General features: G+C 45.4%; 1 protein-coding gene across 1 annotated transcript in view; it reads right to left on the bottom strand.

Annotated features, from left to right (window-relative positions):
- The window catches only part of LOC147663446 (nucleolar protein 4-like), a gene marked incomplete at its 5' end in the record, with an annotated part of 46,474 nt that extends 25,472 nt beyond the window's left edge, over positions 1 to 21,002 (bottom strand). Inside the window, one exon of the mRNA XM_086950446.1 lies at positions 20,853 to 21,002. Within this exon, the coding sequence (XP_086806572.1) occupies positions 20,853 to 21,002 (150 nt within the window). The remainder of the gene's footprint in view (positions 1 to 20,852) is intronic.
- Between the last annotated feature and the right edge of the window lie 4,022 nt (positions 21,003 to 25,024).

Consider the following 25,024-nt stretch of genomic DNA (forward strand, 5'->3'; position numbering starts at 1 on the left):
TGTGAATACATATGACACCACATTTGCCATACTGACTGGTTACATGCCTCTAGAGGCTGTGACCTGCACCTGTACACACAGACGCACTACGCGCGCCTGGCATTTGTTATTGCTATGACGACCAGCATTCCCCACAGCACACTTACGAGCAGGTCCTGGGGAGAGGGTTCCTCCGATACACATGCGCACCGCATGCTCTCTTGTGACGCATGAGCACTTTGATAAAGCATGACTGGATGTTCAGGAAGAGGGATACTCCCTAGCTCAAATTGCCTTCAGTATATCAGGTCGTTGTCGCCATGGCCTCTCACTGCAGGCAGGCATACGGCGGGATAGGTGGAATCGAGCTGGCACCCACGCTAAACCGTGAGTAAGCGGGCTGGTTTTTGGAACAATGGAAACTGAAAAGTAAGTTTCATTGTACGATGTGTAATAAACTGCTTCAGTCTCTCATGTATGTGTCTCACTTTGTTTTGCACCCTCTATAGCCTGGTAAGGTGCTGGCGTCCTACGTTGCCTAGCCTCTGGGGCATTTCTTCTCATATTGTTGAGGTAAGGACAGCATACCTGAGCCGCCATTTTTCAGCGGGGCGCAGCAGCATGTTTGACAAGGGCTGTGTCATTATTCTTGTCTTTTTATAAAAAAATGTATGCACGGGCACCAGTGCGGCTTCAAGATCATGAGAGACCTCCGGATGACTCTTCATAAGGCACGGGTTTGTCTCTCTGATTTGCTATGTACTTGACCTGCGATATGCAGGTATTTGCCCCCAACATCGGGCACCTCCAGATTTGGCTCGACGCCCATTGCGGTTGACTCCAAGGGTGCAGGCGGGGCTGCACATACAACGGCCATGCTTTCTGGCATTGCGTGTGTTTGGCCAGTCGCCATACTCGGTTGAGACACCGCTGCGACTTTGACATCAAGGGCACCACTTTGACCCCATCTGTCTCGTGTTCTTTGACTGAATGTGCGAAGCTTCTGCGTATCCTGTTGGGGCACATTATGGACGCCTCACACACTTGCCTGGTGCAAGTCTATAATATTTCTTTAGTCCACTCATGTCATGCTCTTTCTCACCTTACAATCGATCAGACCAGCTTTCACTCAGATGTTTCAGTCCAAGACTTTTATGGCGGGACATATGAGTGGAAATTCTTACTTCAATAAGGTGTCAGTCCTGGTTTGATAGCATTTTCCAGTTCAATGACAAGTCCATACAGTTATTGCTTAGACCTTTTTGAGTGTTTTTGCTGTGTACATGTATGCTGCATTTTTACCCATCCTTCTCTGGCGCTATCAGGTCAGATGACCATGACTTCTCAGAGAGTTTCTATTTTAACTCAACTGCACGACTGAGAAATACAGTGCACGCCTGTGAGACAAGCACACACTTGGCCCCTGGCATCCATTGCTCACTCAGAAGCATGCTTTTCGCACTGAAAGCAATTTTTACAACAACTTGTCCATCTGTTCATTAATGTGCACAATTCCATCACTGAAATGAAAATCGCACTACATTTCTTGTTTAGTAGAAAGGCATTATAGTAAGTCATGGCTGGTGCTCCTAATTAGCTATTGATCGCTTCGTACTACAGAGGATTTTCCTCTCAGGAGCTTCTGGTGCAACATAATTTTTTTAATCTCAAAACACTTCTTCACTCCTGGAAGATTTCACAATATGAATTAGGTGATAAACCACCAGAAAGCGAGCAGGAGTTTTTAAACCAAGCTATAGGCTTTCAACAAAATTCACAACACCGAACACAAATACTGCAAGGCTATTGTTCTTCTGCCCTTCCAATGCAAGGGCTATCTCCTGAGAAGGGTGAATTAGGTGTTCCCTCCATCAAAAAGTATTGATTTTAAAGAGGAGGCAAGGAGCCAGCACAATAACTACAGACATACCACAAATCACAATATAATATTGGTGTTGCCTGATGATCCCCTTCAGACGTCGCACGTTACTGCCTTCATACCACCCTTCCAGGCGTGTGGTGTTTTTGTAGCATATGCACGAAAATAACGCATTTCACCGTTTACTGAAAGAGCAAGGCCCTTTTCCACCTATTAAGTGTACAGTACAACATAATCATAGGGACTGCGCAACAAAGCAGTCACAATGTCAGGCGCAGAGAGCAAACAATCAAAATGCACATCATATTTAACCTTCTGCCTTTCTCCAGGTTAATTGGCATTCCACACTCGATTACACGGTCCAGCTCTATCGTGAGATACAAGCAACCTCAATGTATGCTTTTTTGCATGTGCGCTTTAGTTATAGAAATAACGTCCAGCAATGCTAGCCGGACTTAGCACACATCTAATTAAAAAATAGAATTTCACACCGCTGTCAAAAACAACAATCAGGCCTGCATAATGCTCAATGTGCTGCACCACGTGCAGTGTCTGGAAATGGGCCGCGACAAGGCCCACTGAGGCAGCGCAATGCAGGCTGAAACAATGGCATAACGAGGCAGATGTCTCTCTCCTTCTGAAGAGCATGAGGCCTGCAAAGATAGTGCATGTAAAGCCCAACCACAACAAATATAGCTGCACTTGGTTCAAAAAGTACACAACCCCACACCTATCAGCACATGTATTTCATACAGGGAATCCTGCCTGCCAACTATAGCAACTGGCTGAATTTAATGATCAAATGAGCCAGATAATCAAACAAGGTTAATTAATTTGCCTAGCTTTAAAGGGCGCATGCTAATTCTGCTGAAGTTCTGAGTAAAATTGATGTTCGGGCTGTCGTCTCCCCTCTAACACCCCCTCTCCCCCACACACACACATGCACAGACACAAACTGTCCATAACGCTTTACCATAACACACATTAAATTAAATTCAACAGCCAATGTACCTCACTCATAGCCTTCCACCGTAACAAACCCCACCCCTGCAGCCCAGCCCCCTCCAATGGATTACAGATTCAGCGCCTTTGTATGTGAAAGGCCACTGTGCGCTATCTATGGTGCCCTACTTTCAAACGAGAAAGCTGCTATTTGCTGCATATTGAATGAAGTGATCAAGAAGCGCAAGTATTTCTGGGATGTAATTACCAGGTTGTGGTAAAATTGCACGGTCCGTGTTACATTTTTCTGAAGATTGTAATAATCAAGCTCCTGGCCTCTATGCATGCCTGCTTAAATACCTCTTCCCTTTCTGGTGTGCTTCGGAGTTGGAGCACACCATTGCAAACTCAAAATGCATCAATAAAATTGAACTGAGGAGCCTATTCACTGCTCCCTGGTTATATTAAGTCATATTTTATTATAAGGTACTTCAAAAGATTAACAAACACCACATATGGTCTATTGACGCTATACAAAGGTTTGTTGTGGTCAGGTGCACTTGCTGTGCATTAAAGCGCAAAAAGGCAGCATTCACATGTTTTCCTAAAACAGAGTTACCCGTGGGTATACTGCAAGAATAGTGAGGGCCCCACCCCCTTTTAGATGGAATTCCCATCAGCCTTTGTGATTTGTTGGTAGGTTGGTTTCTCACTTGCCAGTTTCACCACGCCTAACTAAAGTCAGGGCCGGACTGTCCAGACCAGAATTCAGGAACTTCCTGGTGGGCTGCAAGCTGTGTGGCTTATTATGGGGCTGTATGGTCTACAATGGTGCAATAATTGCCCTATTATGGCCATAATGCACTGCAAGTGCCTGGCAAAAGTCAACAGCCCAAGTGCTCTCCCTGCAGGCGACATAAAACAATGCTACAGTACATTTACATACAACATGTGATTTTAAGGTTCTCATAACAATTGCATGAAAATGAGTTTGCTACCACTCATATATAGCGTCAACAATGCCTTTTACTCCTGTGTCAAGAGAAAAAAAATCAAGTTTTTTTTTTAAAGTAACCCTCACCCACTAACCTAGTTACTGGCAACGTGCTGCAATGCCTGAATTACAGCAGAGCAGGGTTTTTTTGTAATTCATGAGGTGTGAGTGAGTTAAAATTGCCTCAAGCTGATCCGGTCCTTGAGGATCTTTCAATCGTGGATGCCTTGGGTAGGGTTAAAATTGGTGACAGTGGATGAGATGTCTCCAACATCCTAGGTCGACATGTTCCAGCCAAATATAGATGCCTGCTGGGTCACAATGACTTTCTTCTGGACCAGGTTGCTGGGAAAAAACGGATACCTATAGCACTATGTGCCACCATGATGTCTGAATAGTGCCTTTTTTATTATATTCACCCTAGAGTATTGCAAAGATTGGTGAAAATCGTAAGTTACAAACCATGAGCACCAATATTGGATGCCTTAGCGCGCATCCAACCATTGGCTAGGTTTTAGAAAGGGAAGAAAAACGAGCTTATATCAACTTCTTGTTTTGTTTTCTTGTTAAAGTTCTCACTCATGAGTGACCTGAGAAGGAGGACCTTGGAGCGTGAGTCCGCTCAGCCGCCTGCAGAAAAAAAACAGAGAGGAAGAAGAAGGCATGGCTACCATCTGTCTCTGCTGTGTCACAATGTATTCTGTACAGTCACTGATGAAAAGGTCATACAGATATAAGAGCAAAGAGCTGTAGCCACCCGTTGAGAAGGACGGAATGCTGCGAAGGTCTGTCAAGTCTCCTTGTTGATTGCCCAAATAAATGGAGACTCCCCAAGTAGCCACAGCACATGTGAAAGGAACATGTGTATCTTTAAGAATGTCCCAGTTAGGATCTCTAACAAAGATGAAAGGTGCAGGTGAGCCTGGCTGTTCATTTGGTTATTCTTCACGAGGGTGTTAGAATTTGTCGGTCACTAATGTCTCTGACCGGGTGAGGACCATTAAAGGCAAACTCTACATTTGTTTAAAGGTTTGATTGAAGCAATTTCTTTTTTTCTTACAAAAGCAGGGATTTTCTATCAAGAACTGTTCGTGTTCTGTCAAGGGCAGCTGAGGATAGAAACACCTTTAAGCACCATTCAGCATAAAAAATCACAGCAACATTCATACAGCATGTATATTGAATATTGGACCAATCACCTAGAGGTTTAAGATGGTGTCAATGTATGGGGCCAATTTAAAGCCTGCTCATGGAGGAAAACTACTGATTTTTAATTAACAGACTCACAGGCCTTGGGTACAACGCAACAAATCAGTAGCCTTAATGGATATCTGAGGCACCAAACATCTTGTTTGGTAGCCAATGAGGGTGAAAGAGGCTGCCGGCCTTACTTCTAGCTGTAACCACTGTGGTCATTGCCGTCACCTAAGCCATATAAGAAATGGTTAATCAGTGAAATTATACCAATGCTTAGTAGATGCTATTCAACTGATTCAATATGACATTCATCTGTGTAATTCTGGCACGCCTAGAGCACAGCAGTATCAAGACAAAATACAGTCAGAAACTGACAGAAGATAGTATCAGGGACCAGACCACAGTTTTGAAAGCGTGCCATGGATAGGATTATTTAGATGGCATTTTATAAGAAAACATAAATCTGTCAATGTAAGGTATGGATTTGTTGGACCTTGCAATCAAAATCCCACCCAGGTGTCTTCAGGTGAACTTTTATATTATACGCAAGAGCATCCTTTCATTTTTGGCTGCATTATGAGTTGAACTGCTATCATTCATTCATTCACCAATTACCTAAAACATTACTAGAGAATACTGACTATAAGAGTAGTTTCCTTTTAGAAACTGGCATAAGGCTGTGTCCCATTGGCAAACTGATGAAAGTTTAAAGTGTCTAATTCCAGACTAAAGACCATGTTGACTAGCTGACAAGAGATTCCGCGCCTCCCCACATCAAGCACCGCCACAGTATTTTCATCACTCAAGGCAGAAGGTGTGCTTAGACACATTTCTACCGGCAAACAGCCACGTGATAGCTTCAGAGATTTCAAGCAACAGTGCAGCAGACCGGTAAGATGTGCGGGTTTTAGTTGGTGTTAGTTCCTATTTTCTTCAATCATCATAGCAATAAAAAACTTTGACATCCAGCATCCGGACTGAAAATGGCGGTGCAGTCTGGATCATCTTGCGCCTACCATGATTTTTTGAGGGTGATGGACTTCAGGAACAACCATGTTACCAAACTTTTCCTGAATTTCAGGAAATCCTGTTCAAGTCTGAGATGGAGCGGAAGAGAGTTTCAGGGGGTAAGCCTGTGATTGAACAGACCTCCAACAGAACCGCTTGGCTAGGAAAGTAAGTGCTTTCAATGATCTGATTGGTTTGGTTGTTTAGAGGGAAAAGGGATCTCCATTACAAGACTCTCTGGATGATGCGCCTGATTTTATTTGTCTTTGTTGTATTATCTTTAGCCGTGGAAGGCTGGAAATACAGTTAAGGTGCTCGGTTTTTTGCAAGTTAAGGATGATATAAACAGCTTAATCCTGGGACATTGCAACTTGCAGATGGTTGTAGCAACTAGACTGGTGAATATGACATTGCAGGAATCCAGTCTAGGCATTGTTATTGTCAAAAAAAATGCAAAGCAGTGTGGGCGTTGCAACAAAGGCCGGATTCCCATAGACTAGGGATAAATGGTACAAATGGAACAAAAGCCATGCTAGAATCCAATGTGACACCAAGTTCTCACACTTTCTCAGACGTCTTTCAGAGAAATGAGCCAGTTAAGTGGAAAGCTAAAAGCAACAGGGCAAATATGGAGAATCTTGGACTTTGAAGAGCTGAGTCGAGGATGTCATCCTCGTCCAGTCTTTGCTATGAGAGAACCAATACGCTGTGGTGTCACTGCAGAATCAGCGATGCCAACGGTGATCCGTGCTCAGTGACTTGACATGGCGGAGTATGATTACATACAGCATGCGAAGAACAATGCAACAGCAACACAAAATACTCTGATACATTTGTGTGAAATAAAACATTCTAGGAGGACCACAGACATTGGCAGGATGGAGCAGGGTTGTTCTTCCTATCAATGGAATTTTTTTTGTGTCTTCAATCGTACAGGTGCAATACATTTCTTTGTATCTCCTATCCTACCAGGCATAAATCCAAGATGACCCGTGTGATAGGACTGCACCAGCACTAGCGAAGGATAGTCAAGGGTGACTAACCCTGAGTGCCAGCAGGTACTCTACGATGGCAGTGACACAGTAAGGCCAGGTTCCAGAGCCCGACGTTAACTACCAGAGTAAAGCACTGCAATAAACTAACAAGCACTAGAATCTAAACACATGCGGAAGACTGTATTCTGGAGACTAGGCCAAGGCATACTTTTTGTACATTCTGTCATTGTCAACAATTGTAGAGTACCCCTTTGAGCTCATTGCATGTACCATGCTCTGGCTCTTGGCCGAGTTATGCAGATTACATGGAAATACACAGACTGTTGACTATCAATAACAGTACAATAAACCATAGGAATGAAGCACAATTCCCAAGGCACCATGGGAAAAAGAACCAGGAAGAGAGGAACTGTAGTGAACCTGTGTCCCTGCAGAGGTCGGTAATTCACTGCACCTGCTCCGGCATCTTGTTTTGTTATTCATTTTCCTGCTGGCAGCAGCTGCTAATTAAGAATCCCCAATTCAGCTATTTTTTTGCTATTTCCAGTGATCTGGTGTAGGAGCGCTCTTACTTTGTTTGGTTTTAATTGCTTTGTTTTTAGTGGGTGGTAGCACCTGCGTAATTTCGCCCAAATCACAGGCCTCGATGTGTGTCCCTGAGTCATCAAGTGAGAGAAGTTGCGAAGACTCGACAATGGATCTATGCACCAGACGCTCCCCCGCCAGACACCCTTCCCTCCACACAGCCCAGGAAACTCCAAACATTGCAAAGAAAGCAGCAGCATTCGAATGATGGTTCCAATGGTGATCCATTGAAAAAACCAAACGCTTCAAGAAGTGGCTCCCAAGTCAGAATTATTATTCGTCTTCAGCTGCAAAGATTGATTTGCACTCACCCCAAAAAATCCTGTGAACAATACGTGTTGTAATGGACGAGAAATCCTGCTGAGGTGGAAAATAACCATAACAAAAACACTGCCTTTCCTAACTCCTGTGCCAAAAGGTATAAACTCTGTCTCAAAAACTGTGGCAGGTGAAATTACAAAAATAAAAATACTGTGCCGTGGAATATATCCCTTGGCATTCCTGTACAAGAGATAATTCCAATGCGGAGCTCCACGCCATCAGGCGTGAGAAGGCTCTTTCGTTTAAGCCGAGGAGCATCGCCCCTCTAACCAAAATGCCCCAAAAAAGCCCCCGAGATTAAAAATAAAATGGTTAAAAAAAGTTCTTTATTACCATTTCATTTTTCATCCACACGTCCCAAACTGAGTGTCAGGACAGGGTGGGGCCTGCTCAGTGACAGCAGTAGAGAGGAGGGTGGGCTACCTGGGCACTTCAAAGTGCACATGTCTCTTTGACCGGCTGCCTTGCGATGGCCAGCCAGACATGCGCACTTTGAAACCTCTAATCCATTTGTCTTATGACAGCTGGGTTAGACCAAGCCCTGGCCTCCAGTGCCCTCAGGAGTGCCGAGAGAGGCCAATCCCTCCAATCCTGGCGCTGCTCTCATGCTGATTAACAGCATGAGAGCAGCACAAGAATTATTTGAGGCAGTTCAATCAATCAATCAATCTATTTGTAGAGCGCGCTATTTACCCGTGAGGGTCTCAAGGCGCTGAAGCGGGGGAGGAGGGAGGGGTGGAAGCTTCGCTACTGTTTGAAGAGCCAGGTCTTGAGGAGTCTTCTGAAGGCTAGTAGGTCTTTGGTCTGTCGTAGGTGGGTAAAAAGGGTGTTCCAGGCCTTGGCGGCGAGGTAGGAGAAGGATCTGCTGCCTGAGGTTGTTCGTTGGATGCGGGGGACGGCAGCGAGGGCGAGGCTGGCGGCGAGGGGTGTGGAAGCTGAGTCTGCTGTTCAGGTAGGCTGGTCCGGCGTTGTGGAGTGCTTTGTGTGCGTGGGTGAGGAGTTTGAAGGTGATCCTCTTGTCGACGGGCAGCCAGTGTAGGTATCTCAGGTGGGGGGTGATGTGGCTGTGGCGGGGGACGTTGATGATCAGTCGGGCGGAGGCATTTTGGATGTGCTGTAGTCGTCGTAGGTGTTTGGCTGGGATTCCGGCGTAGAGTGCGTTGCCATAGTCCAGCCTGCTGCTGACGGGGGCCTGTGTCACCGTTCTTCTTGTTTCGGTCGGGATCCACTTGCAGATCCTGCGGAGCATGCGGAGGGTGTTGTAGCTGGAGCAGGAGACGACGTTGACCTGTTTGGACATGGAGAGGGAGGAGTCGAGGATGAATCCAAGATTGCGTGCGTGGTCGGTGGGTGTCGGTGCTGTCCCCAGAGTGGTTGGCCAGCAGGAATCGTCCCAGGCTGAGGGGTTGGGTCCGAGGATGAGGACCTCCGTCTTGTCCGAGTTCAGTTTCAGACGGCTGCTCCTCATCCAGTCGGCGATGGCCTTCATTCCATCGTGAATGTTGGTTTTGGCGGTGCATGGGTCCTTGGTGAGGCTGAGGATGAGCTGAGTGTCGTCAGCGTAGGAGATGATGTTGAGGTTGTGGTGGCGGGCCACTTGTGCGAGGGGGGCCATGTAGGTGTTGAACAGCGTCGGGCTGAGGGTGGAGCCCTGGGGGATGCTGCAGATGATGTCCGTGGCTTCGGATCGGAAAGGTGGAAGGCGGACGCTCTGGGATCTGTCGGAGAGGAAGGATGTGGTCCAGTCGAGGGCCTTCTCTTGGATACCGGCTTCTTGGAGGCGTGTTTTTAGAGTGCGATGGCAGACCGTGTCGAAGGCGGCCGAGAGGTCCTGGAGGATGAGGGCAGATGTTTCGCCGTTGTCTAATTGGCGCCTGATGTCGTCTGTGGCGGCGATGAGGGCAGTCTCGGTGCTGTGGTTTCATCTGAAACCGGATTGGGACGGGTCCAGGATGTTGTTGTCTTCGAGGTGGCGGGTCAGTTGCATGTTGACGATTTTCTCGATGACCTTTGCCGGGAACGGGAGCAGGGAGATGGGCCGGAAGTTCTTGAGGTCCTTGGGGTCCACTTTGGGCTTTTTGAGGAGGGCGTTGATTTCGGCGTGCTTCCAGCTTTCCGGGAATGTCGCTGTTTCGAAGGAGATGTTGATGATCTTCCGTAGTTGGGGTGCGATGGCTGCGTCTGCCTTGTTAAATATGTGGTGTGGGCTCGGGTCTGTCAGGGATCCTGAGTGGATGGAGTTCATGACCTTGCGTGTCTCGACTTTGCTGACGTTGGACCAGGAGGTCAGGCGGTTGGTGCTGTTGGTGTTAGGGAGAGGGGTGGAGTCTGGCGTCGTCGGGTCGGTCATGGTGCTGAAGTTTTGGTGGATGCCGGCGATCTTGCGGTGGAAGAAGATGGCCAGTGAGTCACACGGTTCCTGTGATGGCGGGATGTCGTTGGTGTTGACGCTGGGGTTGGAGAGTTCTTTTACAATGCGGAAGAGCTCTTTGCTGTCGTGTGCGTTGTTATCCAGGCGGTCTTTGGAGGAGGATCTCTTGGCTGATCTGATGAGGTGGTGGTGTCTGCGGGTGGCGTCCTTGAGGGCTGCGTGGTTGTTGGAGGGTTTCTTCAGTGGCGCGAGGGTGTTGGCACAGTCGTTGATCCACTGTCTGAGGTTGCGAGCTGCGGCGTCTGGGTTGGTGGGGTCGGTGGGTGGGTTCTTGGAGAGGGTGGTGATCAGCTGATCTTCGGTGACTTTGCTCCAGCAGCGGCGAGACAGCTGTTGGGTGCGATGGTGCGTGGTTGGTTTTTTGAAGGTGAAGTGAATGCAGCGGTGGTCAGTCCAGTGGGGTTCGGTTGTGTGGTCGAAGGTGACGTGAGTGCTTGTGGAGAAGATGGCGTCCAGCGTGTGGCCCGCGGCATGGGTGGGCGCGGTGACGAGTTGTCTGAGGCCGAGGTTGGCGAGGTTGTCGATCAGAGTGGAGGAGTTGGCGTCGTTGTTCTCGAGGTGGAAGTTCAGGTCCCTGAGGAGGATGTAGTCCGTGAAGGCAAGTGCGTGGGTGCTGGCGAGGTCGGCGATGGAGTCGCTGAAGCGGGCCCGGGGTCCGCGGTGGTCTGTAGATGAGAGTTCCTTTGAGAGTGGTGTTGGGGTCAGTGTGGATCCGGAAGTGCAGGTGTTCAGCTGTGTTGAGGGAGTCGCCTGCGTGGGTGGTGACCTTGATGGTGGCCTTGTGGACGATGGCTATTCCTCCTCCGATGTCGTTCCCGCCTTCCCTGCGGGTGATCTTGTATCGGTCTGGGATGGCTACGGCGATGTCTGGTGCAGAGGAATTGTTCCACCACGTCTCGGTCAGGAAGGCTACGTCCGGGCCTGTGTTGTCGAGCAGGTCCCAGAGCTCGATGGCATGTTTGCGTGCGGAGCGGGTGTTGAGGAGTATGCAGCGGAGGTGGTTGGGTCTGGTTCTTGGTGGTTTGATGGTTCTGTCGCAGGTGAATCGGCAGCAGCGGCAGAAGAAGGGTCCGTGGGTGTGTTTCCGGGCGGCCTGGTTGCAGCGTTGGTCTCGGACGGTGTTGAGAGCGTGGAGGGAGTCAGCGTCGTAGCTGAGTCTGGGTCGGGTGCGGTGGGGGGCGCAGGGGCCAGGGGTTCTGGCGCTGGGCGCGATCCAGGCGCGGACGGGCACAGACGGGCTTGCCTTAGGTGCACCAGCAGCGCGCCAGCAGCAACCCCGCTGAGGGCGGCCGCATAGCGGCTTCCATATGAGGGGATGTGGGAGGGAGGAGCAGCTGGGAGGTGGGAGCGGGGTGGCGAATGGGATTGCAGGTGGGCGAGCGGCGGGAAAAACGGGCACAGGGGAAAAATACAAGATTAGGCAAAAACAATGCAGGCAGAGCCATGCAGCAGCGTGGGGAGCGACCTGCCTGCGAGCTAGGGAGTTGTTGAGGGTCGCGCACTGGAGGGAGAGACAAGGAGATGCAAACCAGACCGGAGCGTGTGGGACGTTCGTGCAGGTAAGTATGTTTTTATTTATTTTCTTTATTTAATGTGTCCCCCACCCACCACCCATTTGCCAGTGGCTAATCTGCACAGCACACTGTCCTATCAGTTATCCTGACAATGTGTAGCAATCTGGTAATGCACTTGATTGAGCTTTTGGGATGTGCCACTACCGATTGTATGAGTTTCCACTATTTGCTACCAATGGCCTGAGCCCTGCAAGAATGTGACGATATAGACGTGGCGATATAGACGAATGAGACAATATAGATGAAAGTGACGATATAGACCAATGTGACGATATAGACGTGCAATAAATCTGCACACAAGTGATCTCGAGAGGAAATTTTGACATAGTCAGTGTCTGGTCCTACAATCTGCATAGAGCTCAATCCCCAAGCCTGCTGGAGAAACAGCAGATGGGATGCTGACCCCACTGGTAGGCTAGTGTTGTAGTCATGACATATGTGGAATCTTGCAGTTGAGATTCCATTAGGAATGTTGATGTGGGGATACTTTCATTGTCAGTCGAGAGCTGGGGCTGGCGTGGGGAAGTCACGCCATGGCCAGCTGAATAAAGCTGGATGAACTTTTATTACAAGAGATAGCAGTTTTTTAAAACATACTCCTGCGAGGAGTTCAGTGGTTCATAACATACACATGAGAGAGCTTCCGTTAGAAGGTTACCCCAGTTGGAGGCCCTTTGGCCACAGGGATATGGGACACACGGCCACGGTATGCATTCATGGAGTTGGCAAACTTAGCGTGGCTTGGTTGGTGAGGCTGATATTGCCTAAGGAATGGTAGGAGGGGAGAGATATATGGACAAACAAATAAGGCATTTTTTTAACCGAAGGATGTCAGATAGTCTGTACTCAATTTTGCTACAAGAACTGGAATTTAAATTGGTATTTAGGACAGAGTTTACAATTAAGAAAACAGCACTTGATCCCCCTACCAGCTGAATATGCCTCATTGTCACGGACAGATACAGAGGTTCATAATTTAATACATCTACAGGCAAACATTTCCCGAAAAAAGATTTTATGGCAAATATTTATTTGGTAAACCATTTTTAGGTCTCGCCTGAGCCAGCGCATGCGGTGGTCTGGCAAGGCATTTAGTGAGTGGGCTTTTGAAATTCGACCACAAGCTTTTACTTGTGGCCTAAAGCTTGCGGTTACGCGCGTGCTTAGCTGCCATCTGGCTTTTCTCACGGCACCCTTACAGTCAGGCGCCATCTGGCTTTCCTCTTGCTTGCTTTCCAAAGCGCCTCGCCCTGCCCCTCCCCACTACAACTTTTAGGCAAATGAAAGCTGCCAACATTTCTACCCAAATCACTTTAGAAGTAGAGAATCACCAGGGCAGCGTTTGTTAAAGCTGGTTGCTTACTGACTCCTACATCCTTTGGTATTCCCACTTTAAGCCTCTGTCTTAAATGTAAATTCCAACACAAGCTCCTGTGGCATTTCTCACAAGATTTTCTTTGTAGAACTAAATGTCTTGAGAAAATAGCAGAACGGCATTGACTTCCGAGGTTGTAAGACACCGCACTACAAAAACCTCCGCACATTGCTGTTGAAAAAATATAAAGGATATCAAATTAGAGAGAGTGGGGTCGTGGAGGTGGTTGTCAATGAAGTTAACTTACTACGAAACCATGATTGATGAATTGGCTTGAATATTAAGATATCACGTCTGATGCCTACGGAACTTGAGCGATTTAGGATCACAGGAGCGGATAGTGTCCATTTCTCTCCATGTTAGGCTGTAAGCCGTACCTTCCCAATCATTTGCCTGCATTAGCTATATGTACAGCACAAGGAGGTCCTATTGCCACAAAGGACTGTTGCCTCCTGTAGCCTAAATAACTTTTAGCTGGCACTAAAGCTTACAATTAGGGAAGAGCCAGCTCACTGTCCGTGCTCTGTCAGTAATACACAGTGTCTTATAGTATGTGTACAATTCAAGCTGAGCCACACAGTAACAATATAAAATGCGGAAATAAAACAATTTTCCCTCATTGTTTTAGTAACCTGCTTCTATTTACGGTCTATGCTTATGATAGTACTTTTAATACAGCTGTAAAGCATCCGAAAGCTGCCCTCAGCACAGCTTCTTTACAGAGTAGAACATTCTGCATGTGAACGTGCACCAGTTTTGTCTTTATGTGATGCTGGAGGACACCATAGATCATAGAGGTGCTGGCATGCTGGAAAATAATAGCATTATTACCAGTGCCAGTTGGCATAGTGTATCTTGTACATTTACTATTCAAGTATGGTTTCTACTTCTACAAAAGCTATTATTCATATAACCTTGTATCGGGTTCAATTTATGTTGTGACAAGTATGGTGTTGCTATGTACGTACTGCTAAAACGCTTTACACATTAAATATCAGCATTGATTATTCACTCTTGCACATTTGGAGGGAGTTCTTTATCACTGTAACTAGCAAACCCACAGCATCACTCAGCAACACCACAGCATCACACAGCAACACCACAGCATCACTCGGCGCAACTACAACATCATTCTGAGCCAGCACAGCATCACTCAGCACAACTACAGTATCACTCAGCGCTACCACAGCATCACTCAACGCCACCACAGCATCACTCAGCACAACCAGAGAAGTACTCAGCACGACCACAGCATCACTCAGTGCCACAACAGCATCACTCAGCGCCACCAAAGCATCACTTGTTAAAATAAACGGGTATACCCAAACAAGTCACTGGGACCTGGGTGGCAATAAGTACAAAAAGGGAGTGGTCCCAGGATGAATGCAATTAGTATAGTGAGTAAAGAAAAAGAAGGAACAGTAAACAAGTGTAGAAAGAAAGTATCTCTGTTATTTAATCACAAAGTACTGCATCTAAAATCAGCACACATAGCAACAAATGTACCAATCAACACATCATAGTGATTAAATAACAAAGATACTTTCTTTCTACACTTGTTTACTGTTCCTACTTTTTCTTTACTCACTATACTAATTGCATTCATCCTGGGACCACTCCCTTTTTGAACCAAAGCATCACTCAGCACCACCACAGCATCACTCAAAACCACCACAGCATTAATCAGCACACAACAATATCACTCAGGACCACCACAGCATCACTCGGCACCACCACCGCAGCAATCAGCGACACCACATCATCACTCCGGGCCAAAAATGCATCACTAAACAAAACCAAAGGATCGCTCAGCACCACCACAGCATCACTCAACACCACCACAACATCACTCAGGGACAAAACAATATCACTCAGCGCTGGATTGGTGTCACTACAACGCATGCTTTTACATCGCATGCCTTTACAACGCGGTTTTTACCACGCAGTTAATTACAACGCATAATGCTTTTAGGCGCTGGATAGTGAATTATTTAATTTACTATTCCAACTCCAGTCCCCGTGGATAGCAGGGAAGGTGTTGGATAGTAAATTAAATATATTCCCTATCCTAGAGCGCCCCCCAGCGCAATGCGTTGTAATGGTATGCGTTGTAATGGTTGCGATGTAATGGTAGTGCGTTGTAAAAAATGCTTTGTAAGTGATGTTCCCCCTCAGCGCTACCACAGCCTCAGTCAGCACCACCACAGCGTCACTCACATCACCACAGCATCACTCAGGGCCAGAACAGCAGCACTCAACACCACCACAACATCAGTCAGCACCACCACATCATCACTCAGCACCACCACAGCATCACTCAGGGCCACCTCAGCATCACTCACCTTCACCACAACATCACTCAGCAGCACCACAGCATCAGGAACACAACAGCATCACTCAGTACCACCACAGCATCAGTCAACAACTGCACATCATCAATCAGCATGAACTCAGCATCAGTCAACACCACCACAGCATCACTCAAGGCCAGCACAGGAGCACTCAATGCCACCACAGCATCAGTCAGCACCACCACAGCGTCACTAACAATTACCACAGCATCACTCAGGACCACAACAGCATCACACAGCACCATCACATCATCACTCAGCATCACCACACCATCACTCATGGCCAGCACAGGATCACTCACCTTTACCACAGCATCACTCAGCACCACCACAGCATCACTTGGGGACACCACAGCATCACCCAGTACCACCACAGCATCGCTTTGCGCTACCACAGCATCACGCTGAAGCGCCACAGCATCAAACAGCATCCCCACAGCATCAGTCAGCTTTACCACAGCATCACTCAGGGCCACAACAGCATCACTCAGGGCAAGCACAGCATCATTCAACGCCACCGCTGCATAACTCAGGGCCAGCACATCATCACTCAACAACACCACAACATCACTCAGTGCTTCTTACACTTTTTTATTACATCTTCTCAACATGCTGCACAGCAGCCACACTTCTCTACAGCACAGCTTAGAAACATTGGCAAAGTCAATAGCTCTACCTAAACACTTATAAGGCCCCCAATGCATAGCCAAATGTTTAGTTATCCAGCACAATCTCCTTCATTAAACAACATCAAGTGTTGCATGACTAATCACTTATAAGGTCCCAAAAGCGAGACCTATTGGCTATGCCAATTCTTGTTGAAGGAGAGTTCACAATTAATCTGTTGTGCAGCTTTTATCCCGCAAATAACTTAATTTTGAAGCTGGTGAAGTAGTCAACTTTAAAAAAACGATCTGAATTTGGTGAAGTCCAGCTTTGCTAATTTTGTATACTCCTGCACACGATGGGGAAAAAACAAGAAAGGATAGAGGAGAAAAAAAGAAAGCATCACATTGACCAATACTGGAAGGCAGCTTTTGAAGATAGGAAAACTAAGAGGCTGTTAATATTCATGTTGTTCATTACAAGAATGGTCAAGCCAGTGGGGAAAAACTCAAGAGTGATCTAAATAAACCGGAAACTTAGATAAAGATAAAAAGGGATTGGACTGGGTCATTGAATGATCAGAACAAAAGCTGCACAGACCACGGGTAAAGCAACGGCTAACAATAAAGTACTGTTTTTAGGGCTCGCCTATCCCACTCCGCAAGGAATGGATAGAGGAGAATTTTAGTGGGCAAAATAAGTTCTCAAACCATCGGGCGGATTTCCGACAGTTCACGTGAACACAAGGATGTGCTTTTCCCTCGCTCCCGAGCTGCCTGCCTCCGAGAGCTTCACTTCAAAGGGCTCCCCCGCCCACTGCTTCACACTTCACGGCCGCCAGGCCGTGTCTCCCATTTCTCCTCCCCCGCCCACTGCTTCACACTTCACGGCACCAGGCCGTGTCTCGCATTTCTCCTCCCCCCTCCCCACAGCAATGCCAAGAGCTTGTTACACTTACATAGTCCCCCAACAGGTGTTTATCGCATTTACAAAGACCAGGTTCCTCCCCTAGACATAGCTAACCATCCCCTGCATTCCACATGGGCGTGAATGCCAAAGAGACTGAGCAGAGATCAGACAAAAATAGATATTTCTCGCTCTGAATAGTTAATGCTCCTCGTACAGCGTGCGTGATGGCCCCTCCTTCCGTGTTCCTCCTGGTCGGTCATCGTAGACAACAGGAGTAGTATTTTAATCTTTCACACTGCAAGTTTGTTTGCAATTCTGAACAGCTGTTCGGAACTCTTCGCGCACATTCGTCTTCATTAGCACGATGCCCGCTTCACCCCACATGTTGAGCATCTGTTGAAGGAACCGTTCCGTCATGACCACACCCATTAACATTAGGCCCCAGCACTGGCGGTAAATCGTGGCAGCATGGATGAGGTTAAGTGGGATGAAAAAACTGGGCGGTCTCATAAAGGGGCGTGGGCAATGTACTTAAGGGCGTGGTTTAAAATCACGTAAACTACAAATCTGTGCTTAGCATAGTGTGCCACCCGACTTGTATTTTGCTATTTATGTCATTGCATTCAGAAATATGATATAACAAGTAATATCATGCCTACAAGTCAGTATTATTGGCATTGTCAATAGTTGTTAGTTGCGTAACATAAATAAGCAGCAACTATGGCTTGTTTTAAACAGCTGAGAAACTAACTTTGGAATTGCTTCAGAGTCTTCGAGCTTTCGACCTTTGCAGCAAAGATGCTTTGTTCTTGGGAGCAGTCTAACGTTTCTCCCTTCTGAAGTGTTTTCAAGCTGTCACGTGACCCCTAAATTCGGGAATAACTCACCCTGATAGAAAGCAGTGACAAACACGTTTACAGGTTCCACAGACGGATAAAGCTAGCATCAACAAGCCTTTTGACAGATGTTGAATAGAGCTAGGCAGTTTTGGAATATAAGAAGTTCTGGCCAAATTTGGATGCGTCTTGAAATGGAAAATCTCAATACCTCAAAATCAGAGCTTGAAGGTCGAATTGTTGAAATGAGAATGTGGCCAATTATCACTACATTCCAATTTTAACTTACTTCGACATTCCTTTGTTATGGCTTTCATTGCATTTGTGGCAGTTATGAGGTCGACGTATCTACCTCTGATATACCTATGTCTCCAAATAGCATGACATTCAGGCTTTACTTGTTTTTGCCTACAATTTATAGACCTTTGTTGCAATTGGTGTTGCAATATTTAGCAATGCCAATAGCTCAAACTTAGTTGCATTGCAAATGCTTGTTTCAATGGGTGAAGACCATTTCATACTACTAAGTAAAACAAGGACTTGAAAAAGAAACTTTACAAGATGAAGAGTTATAGGGCCAGATCACAAAACATTTTAGACTGGCGCTATTGTGTGATAAGAATATGTGTGCATAATTAAGTAGACAGGTTTTATTTGGGTTCAGAAATAACACCACAGCACAGTATTACGGTAACAAATCACAATAACAGCAACACAACAAAGCAACAACTGCACATCAAATATACAACACAACAACTCAATGCAATGCACCAAAAATACAACAAAACAGCACAACAGTACAACAATACATCAACGAAATGCAGGATATCTACGAAGCACACGAAAACAACAACACAATACAACAACAGAAAAATCACAACATTACAAATTTACAACTATTGTTAAGCGGTGTTATGTTTGTGTGTTACAGTGCTGTGGTGCCGTGCTGTGATTTTGTTTTTGTTCTGTTTTATGTTCCCCATTATGTTTTCTAGTGCTATTTTGCTTTGTATTAAGTTACTGTGTTGAGTTGTGCCCTGTAGTTACTTTATAAACATCAACAAATGCTGTTACATTTCGAATCAAAAGTACTGCAACCATTTGCCACTGCCTGGTAACAACACAACCTTTTAAGGTACTTAAAACCCTGATCAGCCTAAAACTGTGACTGATACCATGATGCTAACTTCATGTGATCCAACCTATATCGTCTTCAGCACAGATCCGTAGTTGTCCACTGGAAGCAAACAATATCTCAGAATCCATTCTGTTTGTTAGCCCCTCCCAGCCTTAACACAACTCAAAGGCCACATATGCCGAGTGCATTCCAGTCAATTGTTTTTTTGCATAAGATGCTACCTCCGTTTGGATCCAGCCATATGTAAATTAATGTTGGCCCTGGTCCACTTCAGGCTGGACTGTTCCTATTGGAGCAGGTTAAAGGCTGATGTGCATATGCATATGCCTAGTTCCAAACTGAGGTGGCATGGTGGGCGAAGCACAATGGACTGGAGTGCAGCCCTGAGCGATTGTCACTGGATGACATTATTTCAAGCATTTCACCCTTCACCTTGTTGTTACAATTGATGTCCTAATTGTGACGGGTAATCCCGTGCTCAATGCACCACTGCAACTAAAAATACTGACAAAATGAGTCTCTAAAACTTATAGACAGACGCTACTATGCGTTTATTAATATAATTTACTTCACCTCAATATTCTTGCACAGCGTGGAGCGTGCAGTAAGCCCTGAGTGCTGATGTTGTGCTATTCCACGTGCTGTTTTTATTTTTTACCCTGAGCGATTGTCACTGGATGACATTATTTCAAGCATTTCACCCTTCACCTTGTTGTTACAATTGATGTCCTAATTGTGACGGGTAATCCCGTGCTCAATGCACCACTGCAACTAAAAATACTGACAAAATGAGTCTCTAAAACTTATAGACAGACGCTACTATGCGTTTATTAATATAATTTACTTCACCTCAATATTCTTGCACAGCGTGGAGCGTGCAGTAAGCCCTGAGTGCTGATGTTGTGCTATTCCACGTGCTGTTTTTATTTTTTATTTAGCATGGCAATGTCCAGGATTATTTGATTACTGGATGGCCCTGACGGATCAGAAATGATCCAAATGCCTCTTGATTTAAAACTGCAGCTGTTACGCCTTGGCTATGTGGAAGATCTCCACAGCTGGATCAGAAAACTAACTAAAACCTCTGGTTTTATTGTGGTCTAAACACAGACTAGTCAAGGCCTGGTTGAGAGTCTCCCTGCCGCACGTGCACGATTACTGTTTTATGTAACACTACAGCCCTACAGTGCATTTATTCTTGTTCTTGTGATATATATGGGGCCCTCTGGGAGCATACTTGGAGCATACCTTGTCGAGCACTAGCTACTGAGATGATATTGAATTTAATAGAGATGTATGCCTTTATTGGTCCTGCAGGTTTTGTGAGAAGTATTGTATATGTTAAACAACTAGGGATAATATACACACACAGAGTTTTGTTCGAACTTATGTCAATTGGAGCAGTGAGCGATTTGCAACAAAAACCAACGTCTGCCGGGATAACTCTATTAATTTGTTTATGTTTGAAACTGTATGAATAAAGTTAATTTAAAAAGTCCAGAAGAGCTACTATACTGCCCTCTCTTGTCCCTGCATTCTCTCACAGCTGAATGCTGTTCATTTCACCCTGTTGAGTGACTATCACCCGAACAGATCAATTTTCATACATATCCCACCCCCAAACAACAAAGCCGGCACCAACCTATTGTGAATTTTATCGCACATACTGGAAACTGTTTCCAAAGAAGACATGTTTTAGGAAGTCCCAGGGTACCGAGTTCTTCACACTTACCGCTTTGTAGGTTCTCTTCTGTCCTGCGTGCTTCCTGATCTGTTCTCCATTCGGCCCCGTTTCCACGTGCATGGAGTAGATAATGTCAAAAAAGTCTTCCACCACAGCCACGCGCCTCAGAGACAGCTTTTCATCAATGCCTACCCCATCCTGGAAAAAGGAAGACAGTGAAAGCTGAATGGACGGCCAAGTATCAAAATACAGTATAAATATGAAAAACAGGTAGGTTGAAACAGGAATCTGGCAGCACACATTTCCAAACTTAAGGAACACATCATAGAAGGAAATACAATATATGCAGTGCTCTGTGGTTTGTACTGCTGAATATCGAACCCCCAGAATATCGGCCGACAAGAATATCATCAACACAATACTGAGGGACAAAATATCCAAAGGTAGGCGCATGTGAGGAGGTATAGATTTATTATTCTTAATTCCACTTCTACGTATCTCTAAGATATATATATATATATATATATATATATATATATATATATATATATATATATATATATATATATATATTGTCAAGGTATATATATGTGGAGTCAGGTATAAAAAAAATACATAATTATCTGTCAATATCTCAGTTTCTATATTTTCTCTTTGATATTCTGTGCCATTGATATTCTGGTTTCGATATTCAGATTGCACACCTGTTCTGAGGAATACGGTTCTATGTGCTATAAGACCTGCACAATGGAATGCAATCCTTTTGAGGGCTTCAAGAAGTATCAATATACTAAGAGGACTTTTGCTAAAGTAGTGCAGTTTTGTCGCTTACAAATGTGCCATCCTAATTGTTGACGCGTCATGCCATGAGGCGGTGTGGTTTTGTGTTTAAGTTCAGAGAAGTTTTAAGGCATGGCCAAAGTGGTCTCTGGCCCAGGGCCCCAGCCTTTCAGGGGGCCCCTGATAGAGCCAGCTCTGTTCTGCAGGGAGTCTTTCCCTGATGACCTTGAGATAGGCATAAACAAACCGTTTTCGTTTAATTTATTTTTTAATGTGGGCGATGTGTGAGAGTCTATTACAGACATTTTGCAGAGAAATGTTGTGTTTATGTTTCATGCAACATCCATAATAAAGTCTCTTTTTAGTCAAAACAGGACCTAACATATCAGAAATGAGATGGTGTCACAGAGATTATCTGCAGAAATATTAGTGAGCTGCTGCTGTGTAACAATAGTGAAAACATGTCACTATACCTGAATGTTAGATGTAAACACATTGAGAGTTTGGTTGAGTGAGATTTTGCACCCATAGTGACCTGGTCAAAGAGGGCATGAAATAGCTGAAAAGTGATTGTAAATTCAAAGCTGTTCCCAGACTGGGTCCCCCAAAATACATTTGGCCCAGGGTCCCCAACATCCTTAAGATGTCTCTGTTTGAGTTACTGACTTTAGGCATATTATCCAGTGTCTGGCAGTTCCATGAATAGTGTGTGAGTCTGGGTAAATCACGACATTTCCCAGTGCCAGATTGTCACTTGTCATTCTGTGAAGTGTAGAGACACTGTCATTTGTGAAGTATAATGTGAGTGCGTAACACCAACTGTGCACAAATACCCACGTAAAAGTATGGATCTTGTATTGTCCCAAAATGTTCCAGTAATGTGCAGTGCTCTGCTGCTTTCCAGCTATGTTTGTGATGTATAAATGCTGGGATACCCAGGGCAGTTCTTACTGCTTCCCACTTCCAAGTCTCAAACTTGGGTGGAGATTTGACCCTTCTTTCTTCTTCGATGAATCCTTATGTTTGGCAGTCCTCATCCCTTCCATGCTTCACCATTACCATCTTCTCCTGCACTGCTTAAAAACCTACATTTGCCATATATAAATACCCGCTACAGTGCATGCCCAGAGACCTTCAAGACACAACTCTTTGTCTACATTGTTATGGCTGCTGCTCCTGCTCCCTGCATATGTCAAGCACTGGCCCGACCAAATTGCTGTGCAGCAGTTACATGCAACACCTCTGCTTCCAGTGTTATGTCATAGTTTGAGTGCATTTATCAAAACCACATAAAGTGATAGAAGGAGGGTAAGCCACCGTACTCCCCTCTGGAGAATTAATCAAATCCCATAAACGGGTACGGTAGCATCAATGAAAGCGAAAGAGAAATACAAACTCTATCTTGTTACCTAACAATTCTAGGAATAGATGGGAAATCAGAGTTTTTGGGACTCCTGCTGCACTATTGAGGAAAATCATCCTTTATGGAAGAGGAAACCTCGAACACACAATAGTGTCATGCTTCATCATCGGCATCCTCTCCCCATCCCAGTAGGTAGGTACCACCAGGTGGACTCAACCTACTCGAAGACTTAAGTGGAAGGAGGGAGTTCTTGAATAAGACTAACTGGACAAAAATAGGATCCAGATTGATGCTACCGTACCCGTTTATGTGGTTTGATGTGAGTGCATTGAATCATCTTACCCTGGGTACCTAAGCGGAGCAAGAAGAGGAAAGGGATGTTGCACTGAGGTGTAAAGATATAATCAAATGCCAATGCATCCACCAAATGCTACAAAGCATTGCTATCATTCTGATGTGCGCCCTTTAAAGTCAAAAAATCAAAATGTCATACTTTGGTTAACCATTACTCCCACGGGAGTGTGAACTTCACCACAAGCTTTCTGTCAGTCCATTTCTTGAAAAGCTGAAACATCAACGAAGCCCTCCCTCTAAACCTTCAGTAGGTTGCATTTAATGTTAGCTCACATGCTTTAATGCTTGCCAGTGTGGACCAATCCGAGGAAACGGGCTTCAAAGACCATCAACACCACCCAATTTCCATTAGCACACAAATGTCAAGCTGCTATAGTGTACATCAATCTAACACATCAGCCAAACTATAACTTACATATAAAATTGGGATGACTCACTGCAGGTGCTGACTGATGTCAAGATTATAGCTATTCAAGTGCAGATAACTAGTGCTGCAGTATTATCATGACAACCATATAGAATCGGTACATTTCAGCACAGATATCTGAAACAGAGTTGCCTTTTGTTTGAGGTAGTCAAAGTCCAGAAAGGAACACGCTGCTTCCAAATGTGGTTCTCATCACCCTCCTATGATTAGGTTTTGTGTGCAGTATATCACTGGACCATAATGCTGTTGCGTCACAACCATGAGATTTAATCATGCTCACAACTGACAAAAACATCTATACTGCACATCCTATCAGAAACCTAAACGTTTATGTGGAATGAGGCGCTTTACAATCATAGTGAGTTCCTATCAAACAATGAGAAATCTGAATAAACTGTGTAGAAGGGTGGTTTAATTAGGTTATGGACATGGACCCCCTTGGCCTTCACTCTGCTGTTTGTTATGGTCTCACCAGGGTTCATGCAGAACCTAATTGGTTTAATGTGTTTCTAGCTCCCCAAGACCTTTAGCCCTAGATACTGTGTCTCACTCTGATGTAATCTGGGAGTCAATCTTATCATTATTCACTCTCCCTTGCCATGGCAGGATGGCTGTAAAAGGTGAATCTAGATTTTACAACTTCAGTCATAGCAATCATGCCATGCCATAGTATCATAACTTTTCTTTACAATTAGGGTGCCCACCTCACTCGAGGTAACTACTGACACTGTCTCCTGTCCAGGCATTTCAGCCTCAGATCATTGTATTCATGTGTGTTTGTCTTATTAGTTGTTCAGTAGAAGCACAGCAAGACTACAACACCCAGAATGCATTTTGTGATCACATAAGTTCGGGACTGTAGCTAACGTCCGTTGTGACCTGGACAGAGGCGATCACCCTATTTACAATGTAATTTACTGTGAGATGAGGCCTCTATTTATTTACCTAATTTGATCACAGTAACATATTTGGAGCATTGGAATTTGATAGTGGTATAAGGGAATAGTATAGGGCTGTTGACTGACTCCAAGGTCCTCCTCCGTGTAGTGGTCCCGGATAAGGATTCACATTCTAACAAAAGTGGTAACTGTAATGCCTTTAAGGCAACTTACTCATCAATGGGCTCCATAGGTTTTGAAAAGAGATCCTAGATTCCTAATTATTACTATTGTCCCCCCTAGGGTGAGGCCAGTACACTGCTGTGGAAAGCATTCTTTTTCTGTGGTGGAGCGCAGACTGGCTGGCCCAGAAGCACTGCAGGCGGATGCTGATTTAACTCCGACCGCCCTCTCTCCC

Source organism: Lissotriton vulgaris, unplaced genomic scaffold (genome assembly GCF_964263255.1).
Source record: "Lissotriton vulgaris unplaced genomic scaffold, aLisVul1.2 SCAFFOLD_7758, whole genome shotgun sequence".
NCBI classification, from domain to species: Eukaryota; Metazoa; Chordata; class Amphibia; order Caudata; family Salamandridae; genus Lissotriton; species Lissotriton vulgaris.